The following is a 15,679-nucleotide window of genomic DNA, read 5'->3' on the forward strand; positions in this document are numbered from 1 at the left end:
GGTGGGTAGATAGAAAGACTGGCAGATGGAAGGATGGACATTCAGAGGGATAAAAAAGTAGATTAAGGGAAGAGAGGCAAAGTCAGACAGAGGGATATGGGCCTGTGGACTTATTGATGTGAGGAACTTTCCCTCCGTCACTGAAGTTGGCAACTCATCCAATTATAACTTAAGAGTCTTGAAAAGTTATCATTTAAGTTTTTGGTTTTTTATTTGTTTTTGTTTATTTGTTAGACTCTTTGGGTTTTGCCCAACCTATACTCTCATCAGAAATCAGTCTCTGTGATTTCATTTGTTCTTTCCTCCAGAGAATATATACTTCTTGAGGGCAGAGATTGTTTTATATTTGTCTGGTTTCCCAATGACTGCACTGTGTCTGGCCCACACTATAGTGACTTGATAAATGCTTGTGTTGAATGCTAGGTAATAAGCTGCTGGTGTGGAACTTTGTGCAGCTCAGCCACATTTCTCTTACGAGTCTTAGAAAGTGACCTGGAGGATTCCACAGCTGCTATGTATTAGCAGAAGGACTTGTCTCCATAGTGGACCCCAAAGTTAGCCTTCTATCCACTAAATAGTAAGCCTTTATATAGTATTTGTGGGTTTGCAAAGCACTTCATGAATATTATGTCATTGGATCCTCCAGCAGGTCTGGAAGATAGGTACTATTATTATCCTTATTTCTCATATGAGGAAACTGAGGCAGACAATGTTTAAATGACTTACAAAGGGTCATATAGATAGTAAGTGTCTCCATGTTCAGAGTCCTCTCAACTGTTCCACAATCTTCCATTCTATTTTATTAATAGTAGTTACTGACATTTCTAAAATACTCCACATTATCTCACATGGACTTCCCATTATCTTCTACAAGATAAATACATCAGGTCTTTTACAAATGAGAAAACTGAGGCACAGAGCAGTAAAATATCTTGTCTACAGCATAGGAGTTCATAAATGTTGGAGATATAAATACCTAGAGATATGAAAGGGACTTTGGAGGATATTGAGTTCAACTCCTTCATTTTATAGAGAAAGAAATCAGGACCAAGAGAGTACAAGATTCTTATCCATGGTCACATACGGTAGAACTTCAAACTCAGATTTTCCTGACCCTATGTCTAATGTTCTTCCCTCTTATTCATGCTGCCATCCCTTCACTGTTTCGTGATCATGTTTCTCTTATCATGATGCTTGATATGGATGGACTCAAAGATCTACTTCTCCATGCCTGGAATGCTCTCTAGCCTTACTCCTGCCTTCTGGCTTCCTTTGAGATAATCCCCCTTCAGAAAGCCTTTTCTGTCCTTTATCTCCTTTTCTCTCCTCCAAATCCCTTCTTCTCCCTTCCCATGAGTTTTCCCTCTAAGATTACCATCCATTTACATTGTATACATCTTGTACATGATTAATTGTTTATATCTTCTTTCCCCCTTTAGACTGTCAATACCTTGAGATCAGATACACTTTTTGCTTTTCTTTATATCCGATTGTGCACGATATCTGCCACATACTAAGGGCTAGTTGACTGACTGAGTGATTGACTTTCTTGTACAGTGAAATCCCCCAGTTTCCAGTCCCCTGCCTTGTTCCTGGGGATGATTTTGAAGCTAGCTAGCTAGCAAGCAGTTGAAAATTCTACTAGGCTGAAGGTTTCCTTGCTAGTCACTAAAAATAGAGGGTTCACATTATCTCCGGCTGGTTGGGCTAATTCAATTCGTCTCTGATTATAGGTAGCCTTTAATAAACCACAGTTCCATGGCCTGCTTCATTCCCCACTGTATTCTTTAACACGGCAGAGCCCAGCCTAATTACCCAGAGGGCTGGCTGCTGTCTTCCTACTAAAGAGAACTCTTCCCCTTCTCACCTCGATGCTGGGTCTCGGTGACATGGGAGCAGTCATTTTGAATCCCCAGAACAATGACATGATAGGGTTTTTCAGGTCCCACCAGGTGGATCTCAGCTGTTCCCATTCTCCAATCCAGCAGGTACCTTAAATCAAAGAGCAGCGGCTCTGGTCCCCTCTAGCTCCCACATCGTCGGGGCCAAGGATGTTCAAGAGCCGTCCAAGGCATGCAACAAATGCTGTGTTGACATTTATGGAATCCAGGTCACTGGGGCTGTGTCTCCTCCGGTCACCTCCCCCCACCCCGCTCCTACCCTCCCTATCTTGGGAGGCCAGTGTGAAGGTTTCTGGGAAAAAGCAGCATGGGATCTGGCAATCAGAGAACCTAGAAATCACAGGGCAGGAAAGAACCTCCGTGGCCACTGACTAAATGGAGAAAGAATTCTCATGGCAGTATAATCAAGCTACCTGACATTTCGCTTATCTGGGCTCCAACTATAACCTGACCCTTTCTACCTGACTGACTGGCAAGTCACTTCGCTTCCATGTTTTCCTTTTTTGTCCCCAGGCCTTAATGTGGTGCCTAGCACATAGTAGGCACTTAATAGTGTTTATTGACTGAGTGGCTTTCTTTTCTGTAAAATTAGAAGGCTGGGTCACAGGATCGTAGTCTAGAGGTCCAACCCCCCACATTTCATAGATGAAGAAATGGAGATTCAGAGGGAGGAAGGGACTGGCTCCAAAGGCCCCCCAGTGGGTACATGGCAAGGCTGGAATGGAAAGCCAACTCTTCACAGCTCCATTGCAGCCTCTATTTCTACATGTGTTATTGGCCCTCTCAGACTAAGACCTGCACCTCCGGAGATTTATGAGCTTATGATCCTCATGGGGCAGAACACTTACTGCTCTAGAGGATTCTGCTCCACTTGGGGTCTTAAGTAACTGGTTTCCACTCATCCTACCTCACCCCCCAACAAATCTCTATTTGTCTCTGCCATTTCTGTCCATTGTCCCTTGGTCTGCCAAAGTCTAATCCTCTTCTGGGAGACAACCTTGTAAATGGTTGAATATAGATAGATTTTATGTGCCCGGGGCCACTCTAGACTAAATTGAGAGGGGTCTTAGAACAGGGAATGTCAGAGCTGGGAGGGGCCTTAGAACAAGGGGTGTTAGGGCTAGGAGAGATCTTAGAACAGGGAATGTCAGAGCTAGGAGGGACCTTAGAACAAGGGGTGTTAGGGCTGGGAGGGCCTTAGAACAGGGAATTTCAGAGGTGGGAGGGGCTCTAGAACAGAGAATGTTAGGAATAGGGGACTTAGAACAGGGAATGTAAGAACTGGGAGGGGCAGTAGAACAGGGAATGTCAGAGCTAAAAGGGGCCTCAGAAAGGGGATATCAGAGCTGGAAAGGGCCCTAGAATAGGGAATGTCAGAACTAGGCAGGACCTTAGAACAGGGAATGTGAGCTGAGAAAAGCATTAGAACAGGGAATGTCAGAATTGGGAGAAATCTTAGAAACTGTCCAATCTAAGTCCTTGTTTACATTTGAGGAAACCTTCCCAGAGAAGAATGACTTGCCCAGAGTCACAAATCAGGAGCTGGGCTTGGATGTCTTTCTTGAGTCAGATCTCTGTTTCGCTCCCTGCCCCCACCCCCAAGCACAGGCAAGCCTGAGCCCAGGGCTCAGTCCCTGAGAGAAGGGGCCCTGGGTTCCACCCACGTGCCTTGTGCTTCCCTCTGGGCAGCTGAGCTCCCGACACTGACAATGGTGGGCATTGTCTCCATGAATGGGGCGCTGCAGCTGCTGGGGAGGCGGGGTGAGGCTCCTTCTGAGGGCACTATAAAGAATCAGAGCATCCAGGTGCTCATCAAATCCCCTCAGCTCCCCCCCCTCAAGTCTTACAGCATCACTGCCCTCTCTGAAATTCAACCTTAATAATGGGCCCTCTGGTCTCTGCAGCCCCAACAGTTATAGATCCAGTCTTACTCTTCTACGTTCTACCTGGGACAAGTTCTGTCTTCTCTCGGGGGGGGGGGGAGATGGAGAGAAGGCTGGCTGTACTTCCTTTCTCACAGGGCTATGGAGAGGAATACACGTGTGAGCCTTAAAAATCATGGAAATATCAACTGAGATTATTATTAGAATCAGGACACTTCGGTCCTTGCCCCGGCAACTGACTTGCTGACGTCTTAAATAAGCTATTATCTTTCTCTGGCTTCAGTTCCCCGACCTGTGCCTGACACATAGGAGGTGTTTAATGAATGTTTATTGGCTGATGGGATGAGAAGGCACGGGAATAATCTAACTTCTGGCTCTAGCATTCAACGCTTCTTTAGTGAAATAACAGAACTGGAACTTCAGGATGGAGACCACAGTTTCATTTCAACATGTGCTAAAAATTTGCCATATAATCTTGAGCAAGGTGGTCAAGCTCTCTGTACCAAGTTTTGTAAAAGCTTTTTGACTAACTCACTTTCTTTCAGACCCATAGGGGCTTAATTCTTCTCTCTCTGGTCCTGCAGATGGCAGTGCCATATTCCGGGGCTGCTTCCACAGACCTGACAACCTCTCCTTGGCTTTACCTGTGACGGCAATGATGCTGAACATGTCGGTGGACAAATGCGTTGACCTGTGCACAGAGAAAGTGAGTTGGGTAGAAAGAGTCAGCCGGAAGCTAATGGGGAGGAGGATGGAGGAGGAGAGGGGTTCTCTGGGAGCTGTCCATGGTGGTGGCGGGAGAGGGCAAGTGCAACAACGGATACTCTTCAGTGTATTTTTGTGATTCAGTCATTCAGTTAATCAGTCGTTCCCCCACAGGATGCCAGGCTCTTCTGTCCTCCACTATCTCTCAAAGTTTGTCCAAGTTCAGGTTCGTTGTTTTCCATGACACTATCTATTCATCATTATCTAGTGCTATCCCCTTTTCCTTTTGCCTTCAATCTTTCCTAACATCAGGGTCTTTTCCCATGAATCCCATCTTCTTATTATATGCTTAAGTATTTAAGCTTCAGTTTCAGTTTTTTACCTTTCAGGAAATAGACTGAAATGATTTATTTAAATATTGGCTAATTTGACCTCCTTGCACGTGAATAGATGGATGGTTGTAGAATGATTTAATGAATGAATGAAAAATCATTCATTAAGCACTTAGCGTATATCAAATGTGCTGTTGTTTTCCTTTGTTCTCAAAGAAAACCAGGACATCAGGGAGGTGATACGCATGTAAATTGGATTTAAGTGAGAGAAGGCTGTACAAAGTCACCAGTCTCACTTTATTTGCCATCTGGGTCCAGTGGCAAGATATAGATCAAAATGACTGGAGATGACCCTGAAGGCAAAGGGAAACCTTTTGAGCCAAGATTTTTAGCAGGTCTCAGTTTGACACTCATTCAATGATTAAAGGTCCAAATTCTGTCCTGGGACAAAACTAAAGGTAGTCCCTGCTCTTGGGAAGTTTGAATTCTCTTAGGGGAAGCCACAGGAGTAAGGAAGTCCACTTTCTATAAAATGGAAATTTAGTCCTAGAAGTTACAGAGAAAGAGATGGGATTTATGCCCCTGGTTTTTCTGTTAGACTGTGACCTTCTAGTGGGCAGGATCTGGGCAGGATCCAGGTCTTGCAATGTTCTCCAATCTCTAAGATGCTCATCACAGGACAGGATATATAAATGGAGGTTAGCAGAAGGTCTAAGCATGGAGCTAGAGGGCATGAGAATTCATTCAGTCCAACCCACATTTTACAGAGAAGGAAACTAAGGTCCAGAGAGAAGAAGCCTTTTGCTGAAAGGCACATAATGAGGATCCTCAGCTTATAGATCTGAAGCTGGAAGGGAATATAGAAGCACTGTGGTCCCGTTCCCTTTTATGATGAAGACCTACAGTTTCAAGAAGTGATCACTTGTCCAAGGTCCCCCAGGCAGCAAGTATCAAAGGCAGGATTCAAATCCAGATCTTTAGGCCCCAAAGCCAGCCATCCCATAATTCCTCAAAGTCGCTATTTATTTCCTTGGGCCTGGTGGCTCACTTTCCCTAGAATAAAGAAAATGTAAATTCTTTGTATATTTCTCCTCCCCAGAAAATAAAGAAATGCTGGAGGAGAAAGGACAGAGGTGGGGAGAGGAGGGTCATGTTGGATATTATGTGGGACTTACATCAGAGCCAGAAAAAAGTCAGTATTTAAAATTTCACAGTTCAAAAGGCTGTTAAAACATGGAATGTCTGTCAGGGCTGGGAAGAGCCCTAGAACAGGGGATGTCAGAACTGGGAGAGGTTTTAGAACAGGGGATGGCAGAGCCAGGAGGGATCTTAAGAACAGAAAGTATTAGACATGGGAGAGCCTTAGAACCAAGATCAGAGCTGAGAATGACCTTCCATTTGGACCACATTATATGTCCACCATACTCATTTTAGTAGAGATTTAATACAGAATTGATTTAATACAGAAAAGTAAATCCCAGAAAAGAGAAATCACTTTTCTAAGGCTCCATCAGCAGCAGAACCATGTTTGGACCTAGGCCTCCTGACTCTTGGGATAGGAGTCTCTCCAGTCTACCAGGTGGCCCTTAATGGCCACACGCCATCCCAATGGTCCCAACCATCTAACCACAGCAGGTGAAATATAGACTATCCAAGGTATGAGGGGAGAAGAGATGGAGGCCTGGTGCCCAGGCGTTATCATCTCATCGAAACTATCCCATGAGGAGTATTATGCCCATTGTCTCAGAGTCGAAGCGACTTGCCCATGGTCAAAAAGTGACTTTGCGGCATGGTTAATAAGTGAACTCAGATTCTCTCAACTCCCCTCAATCGAAAGTGCTTTCTTCCCCACCGTCCCCTCCCACTCCCATGAAGCTCTCTCCAGCTTCTGCCCATGAGATTGAAAATCCATCAGCCCATTAGCAGCGACCAGTCCAGGCAAGACAATGTTTCCCACCTGCCCGGGCAAAGAAATGCAGCAAAATATAATGAACATTTTTAAAGGCACTAACTATGTGTAGAACATTGTGCTGGGCCCTAGGGGAGAGAGACAATTTAGGAAAAAAGACATGATCCCTGCCTTAGAAATTATAATGCGGTAAGGGAATGAGAGACCACTGCATGTGGCTAGAATAGATTATTCCATGATAAGTTCTTTAAGGAGAGCTATAAAATACGGTGCTCTATGAGGGCTGAGGGGGAAAGTCATTGCTCTTCAGTTGGACTTTAAAGAATGGGTAGGAATTCAATTGACACAGAAAGGGAGGGAGGGTATTCCAGGCATAGGGCAAAGCTTGGAAAAATGCATGGAGCCCTTAGAGTATTGGGGTCAAAGGATCATAGACCTCAGAGCTAGAAAGAAGCTTCAAGATGAATCGATCTTGATAAGTCTTTCTCTAGTGCTCTAAGGCTTTCAGAAGACTTTATATACATGATCTCATTTGACTCTCATGACAACCCTTTGCTCTTGAATCGACAGATAATAATTATCTCTGAAGTTAAGTGATATATAGTCACACAGTTAACAAAAGTCCAAGGTGAGATTCGAACCTGTCTCCCTGCTGTAAAGTTCATCACTACAACATGCTTTCCAAATTAAAAACAAAACAAAATAAAAAGTTGATATTATACTTTAATATTTGCTGGTTGTTTTGTATCCATTAGAGTGTTTGAACTCACAATAACTGCAGGAGATAGTTACTAAAGTCATCACTATCTCCACTCTACAGATGGGGAAACTGAGGTTCACATGTACAATTCCTTGCCCAAGTTCACCCAACTAGTAAGTGTCAAAGTCAGGATTCATTCTGCCAGCTCTAAGTCCGTCACTATCCATTAAGCTCTGCTTCCTCTGAGACTGGGCTCTCCCCATAAAAGAACAGCCACAAGCATCCGGAGATGTCACCCTGCCTGCCTGTCCTCAGCAATTAAATCTGAGCCATGACTGGGCACCCAGTTCCAGGTAGTGTGGCTGCTCCCTCTGGAGGCTGACTGATCAAGGTGTAAATAAAGCGGGGCCCCTGATTAACCTGCCACCACTGAGGCCTGGCTGCGAAATTGCCTGTCAGTCCCAGAATGTTCCCTCATAACTCTATGCTTTAAAATCCCAAATGAGGTCACGGAAGATGCAGTCCCCAGGCTTTTAGTGACCCGCCTCCCAGTGACAAATTCACACATTATTCGGCTGCTGTTGAAAAGAAGAATGGAGTAGCAGATGTATGTACGTGTATATGAATATGTTGGAAAGAAGGGAGAGAGGAAAGGAGGGAGGGAAGAAGAAAAGAAAAAGGGAGAAAGAAAGGAAGGAAGGAAGGAAGGAAGGAAGGAAAGAAGGAAGGAAGGAAGGAAGGAAGGAAGGAAGGAAGGAAGGAAGGAAGGAAGGAAGGAAGGAAGGGAGAAAGAGAAGGAAGGAAAGAAGGAAGGAAGAAAAGGAAGGAAGGAAGGAAGAAACAGAGGGAAGGAAGGAAGGAAGAAACAGGAAAGGAAGGAAGGAAGGAAAGTAGGAAGGAAGGAAAGAAGGGAGGAAGGGAAGGAAAGGAGAGAAGGAAGGGAGGAAGGGAAAGAAGAGAGGGAAGGGGGGAAGGAAGGAAGGAAAGGAGGGAGAAAGTGAAGGAAGGCAAGAAAAAAAGAAGGAAGGAAGGAGGGAGAAAGTGAAGGAAGGCAAGAAAAAAAAGAAGGAAGGAAGGAGGGAGGAAAAGAAGGAAGGAAGGGAGGAAATGAGGCTGCCTCATTGTTACTATTCCAATTCCTATTAATTCCTATTACTACTACTGCTTGTTATTTTAATAACTGTTAAATTAAATTATACATAATGTAAAATTACAATAAGGGATGAGCCTATAAAAATGAACTTAGTTTCTAATACTTTTATTCAACCACAGAAAAGTTATATCCTCCTATGTCCCCCCAAATCCCCAAAACATTAGGTGATATCCTCAAAATTTTAGTTCAGTTTTAAGCTATTAAAGCTAATCAAGAGAGCAGCTTACCCTCTCTCAAACAAGATGACAGTAATAATAATAAAAATAATAATGACAGTAATAATAATGGCATTTACATTAGGATTTGCAAACTGCTTTAGGTACATTATCTCGTGGAGTCCCACACTAGCCTCGTGGTGAGGATCACTAGTGACCCATTCCATAGAAGAGGAAGTTGAGATACAGAAAAATTAAAATGCCCAAAAGTATTTGGGGAGGGGGGCAAATGGGAAGACCAAGCTAAGGCTGACCTTCACCGTGTCCTGCTGACCTGAGACTAACCACCACTGACTATCGTGCTGTATCCAAGAGTCGAGCCAGCCTTCACGGACGCTCTTCCCTCCCCCAGGAGTACCCCCTGGCAGCTCTGGGTGGAAAGGCCTGCCACTGTGGCTTCCCCAATACTCGCTTCCGCCTTCATGATCAGGAAGACGAGCAGCTCTGTGCCCAGAAATGTGGCGGCGAAGAGTATGAGAGCTGTGGGACGGCCAATTATTTCATCGTGTACCAGACCCAAGTACAAGGTAGGTCTGGCTTTTCTCTCTCAAAAGTCCCTCTCCCATCTTCCCAGGCCAGCATGCAGCAAGCATCATGGAGCCTGGGCTAATTAATTGGCAAACTTGCCCACATCACCCTGGCCTCATGGGTCAAATGAGATCGTATTTGTATTTAATTAATTTTTTGCCGAGGCAATTGGGATTAAGTGACTTGCCCAGGGTCACACAGCCAGGAAGTGTTAAGTGTCTGAGACCAGATTTGAACTCAGGTCCTCCTGACTTCAGGGCTGGTACTCTATCCACTGCACCACCTGGTTGTCCCGAGATCATATTTGTAGAAGGCTTACTTAGCACAGACCTTGGAAAATTTAATTGTATAAGCTTAATAATGCCTGTTCCCTCTGTCTCTTTTCCAGGCATCAAATTACATTGTATATACTTTCTACTAATTTGTATTTACTTATCCTACACTTACCTTGTTCTTTATCCACACACTTGACTCCCAGTAGAATATAAACTCCTTGAGGGCAGAGACTGTTTCCTTTTAGTTTCTTTATTTCAGGTGCCTGCTACACAGTAAGCAAATGCTTGTGAAACTGAATTATATTCTATGACGGGGAGCTCACTACCTCCCAAGGCAAACCATTCTACTTTGGGACACATCTCATTGCTAGAAAACTTGTCTTGTCATTGTGCCTCAATTTCTCTGTTTGCATCTCAGTTCTGCCCCAGATAGCTGCAGATATTTGGGGACAGAATGACAATAACAATAACATTAAATAATGAAAAGGGACTGTGTGGTACAGCTGATAGAGATCCACCTTAAAGCTTACTTCACACACATGGGAAATAGAAAGGTCACTGTATCTGGATCAGAGGATCTGTGTTCTCATTCATCTGATCCTTAATTCATCAAGTCTTTCAACTCTCTACTTCTCACGTTTCTTCATCATCAAAATGAGGTGGCTCGATAACCACTGGAGTTCCGTCCCCTGGAATCCTATCCTAGACAAACCAGCTAGATGACTAAGAATGAATGAATAAAGAAGCATTTATTAAGCTCTCACTGTATCCAGCTGGAGGATGCATTGAGTATTAGACTTGGAGTGAGAAAGATCTGAGTTCAAATTCAGCCTCAGATTTTTCCTACCTATGTCACCCTGGGCAGATTTCCCAACCCCACTTGCCTCCATTTCCTTATTTGTAAAATGAACTGGAGAAGAAAAAGGCAAACTACTCCAGTATCTCTGCCCAAAAAAAGCCCAAATGGGGTCATAAAATGTCAGCCATGACTGAAGAAGGGCTCAACGATAATAGAAATAGAAATGAGAAGAGTCCCTATTTTCCACGGAGCTCACGTTGAAATGGGGGAAATGACACATTGAGAAGGGCTCAATTTTAGAGAGTCTAGAAAAGTTCCAGAAGCTGATGATGGAGCAGCAGGTCAGATGACGGTTCACACTTAACCACAATTCATTTAACTTCTCAGCGAACAGCTCTCTTGCACTATAAACTGCCCCACAAATTCCAATCTGCGTTAGAAAAGGAGCTTTACTTCCAAATCAGACACTGCAGACACCATGAAATCGCAATAAGAATATTATCCCAAGAGAACATAGAAGGGATTTCCAAAGTCATCTAGTTAAAGCCTTGTATACGGTCTGATGACACAGACACAAAGTCCCCCATGAAAGTTTATTAGCCTGTCACCTGATTACATTTCCGGTCCCAACTTTGCTAGGGGACTTTTACTATTCCTTCTTTCATTGGATGCATAAGGTGGGCAGAGTGGGATGAATGATACCCATTTTACAGATGAGGAGATGAAGTACAGAAAGGTTACAATCATTTGCCCAAGGTCTCATAGCTAATCGATGGCAAAAGTTGGACAAGAACCAGATTTTTATTGGTTCACAGACTCACACAGTAAGACACTGGATCGTGGCCAGCCCGTGCCTATGTTTACCAGATGTCCGGCGGCCTTCCTCCTTGCCTTCCTATTCCTCATGACCCCAGGTGTGCCATGCTGTACAGCCTGTCCTCAGCCTGAAGCTCTCTCTCCTCCCTCCTTTTATATAGAGGAGCCAGCCAGGCTTGGCAAGGATTTGGCCTACCTGTCACCGACAGCTGTGGGGGAGGAAGCATATCTTTGTTTTCTCTTCTTGGCTGCCTTTTCTTAGCCTTCCCATGGGTCCCCTTGGGGCCGCTTACAAAGTCTTTTTCTTTCTTTCCCCTTTTCTGATTGTGGATCTACCCAAGCATCTTCATAGACCTTATAATGTAGAATGGCAGAAGAGAGAGGGGCCTTAGAACAGGGGATATCAGGGCTGGAAGGGACCTCAGAACAGGGGATGTCGGGGTTGGGAGGGACATAGAACAGGGAATATCAGAGCTGGGAGGAATTTTAGAACATAGAGGTATCTCAGAATCATAACAGAACTTAAAGATCACCTATGCCAACCTCTTCCTTTGGTAGCCTAGGCAACAATCTCAGTGAGGTGAAATGTCTTGCCCAATGTGACATTTTTAATCTGCCATCATTCCAGGACTAGAATAACCCAACTCTCTTAACTCTTCGTTTACTGTCCTCTCTCCAAAGAATGGACCATCTGCTTTCAAAGATCCAGCGTTCGGTAACCTCCCAATCTCGCCACCCAGGTCTTCAGTGTTAATTCCCTCCACACGTACACCACCCCCTCAACACTAACCCAAGTCTTTGCCTTTGCTCTGTTTACAGATAATCGCTGCATGGACAGGCGGTTCCTCCCGGGGCAGTCCAAAGAGCTCATTGCCCTGGCCAGTTTCCCAGGTGCAGGCAATACGTGGGCCCGACACCTCATCGAACTTGCCACTGGTTTCTACACGGGTAGCTACTACTTTGATGGCTCCCTCTACAACAAAGGTGAGAGTGGCCATTTAGAAAAGCTTTTGAGAAGCTTGAGAATAGTAGGGAAGGGAGACAAAATATGAAAAGAATGGGGTCGAGGGTTCTGTAAGAAGATGACCACATATGATCTTTTTTTTTTTTTTAATATAAATTATTATTATTTTTTTTAATAACTTTTTATTGATAGAACTCATGCCAGGGTAATTTTTTACAACATTATCCCTTGCATTCACTTCTGTTCCGATTTTTCCCCTCCCTCCCTCCACCCCCTCCCCCAGATGGCAAGCAATCCTTTACATGTTGAATAGATTACAGTATATCCTGGATACAATATACGTGTGCAGAACCGAACAGTTTTCTTGTTGCACAGGGAGAATTGAATTCAGAAGGTAGAAATAATCCGGGAAGAAAAACAAAAATGCAAGCAGTTTATATTCATCTCCCAGTGTTCTTTCTTTGGGTGTAGCTGCTTCTGCCCATCTTTGATCAATTGAAACTGAATTAGCACTCTTTCTCGAAGAGATCCACTTCCATCAGAATATATCCTCAAACAGTATCATTGTTGAGGTATATAATGATCTCTTGGTTCTGCTCATTTCACTTAGCATCAGTTCATGTAAGTCTCACCAGTCCTTTCTGTATTCATCCTGCTGGGATGACCACATATGATCAAAGAAAAGTTTGAGGTATTGCTTGGAAAGCATGAAATTTCAACTGGGAACCCGTAATGCCCGAGTTTGCTTTCTGGAGGTCCTCTGGATGGGCCTGGGTCTCAGGCCCCACAAGATAGGTCAGGAATAGAGTCTAGAATCTTTATTATCTCCTTCACAGTCTATTGTCTGACTGACTGACTCTGTCCCTAGTTCTCTCAGCCTTTAAATACCCTTTTACAATTACATCATTATAGCATACCGAGTATGTGTGAACTAGAGAACCATGATATCACATGCTAAGTACTAAGTATATGTGGAGTAGAAAACCATCATCTCATCGATTACACTGAGTTAACACCTTGTTATAAGTATCCTTGTTTCAAGTATACTTTTCCAGAGTTCTGGCCCTCTATGGAAACCTTGCCACTCTTGGTCCTTAGCACAGACCAAGCACTGACTGTTTACAGTCAACAAAGGAACCACTGGTCTGAGGAAAATGCACCACATCTGCCCTCAGAGGGCGTGAAATCTTAAGATTAATAATGATTTTTCACATCTCCATACACTCTACAGCACTATGTGTTTCCAGTTGTTGTTGATGTTATTCTCGTCATTACAACTGCAACTTCTTCCCTTCCACCTCCCAATATCACGTGGAAAGCCATTAGGTATTCTTCCAAGTTGCTTACTCTAAGAGTAAGATCCACTAACAATTAATATTGATATGGCACTTTAAAATTTGCAAAGCACTGTTAAATTTATTATTTTATTCTGAATCTCATAGATCCTATGAGGTAACTAAAGATAGGAAATGGATTTCTAATTTCCTTGTTATAAAGAACTTCCAAGTGAGGAAACTCCCATTACTGATGCAGATTACAGTCTGCTTTCCATCCATTATCATATTTACTCAGCATGGTTAGAAGTCTGCCTTTAGTGGCTAGAGTGCTGGAGGACCGGAATCTGTAACTCTACTCCATTTATGAGCTGTGAGACTATAGAAATACCCACTCACTTCTCTGGACTTTGATTTTTCTCATCTGTAAATTGATGGGAACAAGCAACATGGTATTGAAACACACATGGCTGTTTGGCTCTGGGAAAATCACTTTATTCTTGGTACTGCAGACAACCCTCCAAGACTATAAGTTATGCAGGACAATTGGTTGGCAGAGGGAATTTCCTCACTGGGAGTTCTCTACAATAAAATCACAGGTTGAGGAAAGGGAAGGGAGAGAATTAGACCTGGGGATAACAATGCCCATACGTAAAGAGCTGAAACTCTTGAGTTGACACACCGAGGTCGGACAACCATGCACTTAGGGCTAATTACTGATTGGACAATGCTCTATACGCATATGCTTGAAAAATGGCCCTTCCCACTATTCTGTGCTAGCTCGATAATTGACTGACAATTATCTGAATTGTCCTCTACAGGACCCTTGCCACTCTTGGTCCTTAGCACAGAGAACTGTAGGAGGGACTAGGGGGTGGAGTAAGACTAGCCAGAGTCACTTTTGGGAGGGAGATGAAGAGGAGAGGTCGTAGAGATCCTGCATCCATCCGATTCACCAAGAATAAAGATCAAGGACTTTTGCTTATCCTGACACCAGCTGATTCTAAGGCATCCAGGGTGCTAACTCAGTCTTCACACCCATAATCACTACCTTAGGAGAGGCAGCAATGAATAGAAAGTCCTCCTGAAGAACAGGGTTCAAGTTCTACCTCTGACACATAATGGCCATGAGATCTGGTCTGGTAATAGGGCTTAGCATTTTAGGCTACTCTGTGAGACTCAAAGTCACTGAGAAGACTGTAATATGCATCAGTAATGGGAGTTTCCTTACTTGGAAGTTCTTTATAACAAGGAAATTAGAGATCCATTTCCTATCTTTAGTTACCTCACAGGATCCATGAGATTCAAATAAAATAATAAATTTAACAGTGCTTTGTAAATTTTAAAGTGCCTTATCAATATTAATTGTTAGTGGATCCTCATGGAAAGTCCGGGAGGTCAGTGGTGAAGTCATCATTATTTTTATTCTCATCAGATTATAATAAGAATTCTAAAAACATTCCCAATTCTTATTTCTATGGTGCTTTAAGAGTAGCAAATGGCTTTCCACACAATAGAGGAAAGTGGAGGGGAGGAGTTATCAATGTAATAATGATAATAACATCAACAACACCTTCAAACACATAGTGTTGTAGAGTGTATGGAGATGTGAAAAATTATTATTACTCTTAAAATTCCATGCCTTCTGAAGGCAGTCTTGGAGCATCTTCCTCATCCCCAGTGGTTCTTTTGTTGACTATAAACAGTTGGTGCTTGGTCTGTGCTAAGGACCAAAAGTGGCAAGGTTTCCAGTTTAAATTTCATGTTTACAAAACACGTTCTGCATATTATCTCATTGGATCCTTAGAACAATCGGGTGAGGTAAGTGCTATTATTATCACCCCCATTTTATAGATGAAGAAACTAAAATGTGAATGTAGTGGGATACTATTGTTCTATAAGAAATGAAGAGCAGATGGATTTCAGAAAAACCTGGGAAGATTTACATGAAATGAAGCAAAGTGAAATAAGCAGAACCAGGAGAACACTGTACACAGTAACAGCAACATTGTATGATGATCAACTGTGAATGACTTAGCTATTCTTAGCAAAACAGTGATCCAAGACAATCCCAAAGGACTTGGGATGGAAAATGCTGCACACATCCAGAGAAAGAATTATGAGCTCTGAATACAGAGCAAAACATACTATTTTCACTTTTGTCAATTTGTTTTTTTTTCTTCTCTTTCTCATGTTTTCTCCTTTTTGTTCAGATTCTTTTTTCA

The 15,679-nt window shown here is 43.2% G+C and overlaps 1 protein-coding gene across 2 annotated transcripts in view; it reads left to right on the forward strand.

The window, feature by feature from the left end:
• WSCD2 (WSC domain containing 2) overlaps window positions 1-15,679 on the forward strand; it is a 148,520-nt gene that overhangs the window by 117,217 nt on the left and 15,624 nt on the right. For both annotated transcript variants that reach the window (XM_051972961.1, XM_051972962.1), the window contains 3 exons: window positions 4,369-4,490; window positions 9,151-9,325; window positions 12,036-12,200. In XM_051972961.1, the coding sequence (XP_051828921.1) occupies window positions 4,369-4,490; window positions 9,151-9,325; window positions 12,036-12,200 (462 nt within the window). The remainder of the gene's footprint in view (window positions 1-4,368; window positions 4,491-9,150; window positions 9,326-12,035; window positions 12,201-15,679) is intronic.

This window comes from Antechinus flavipes, chromosome 1 (genome assembly GCF_016432865.1).
Source record: "Antechinus flavipes isolate AdamAnt ecotype Samford, QLD, Australia chromosome 1, AdamAnt_v2, whole genome shotgun sequence".
Taxonomy (NCBI): Eukaryota; Metazoa; Chordata; class Mammalia; order Dasyuromorphia; family Dasyuridae; genus Antechinus; species Antechinus flavipes.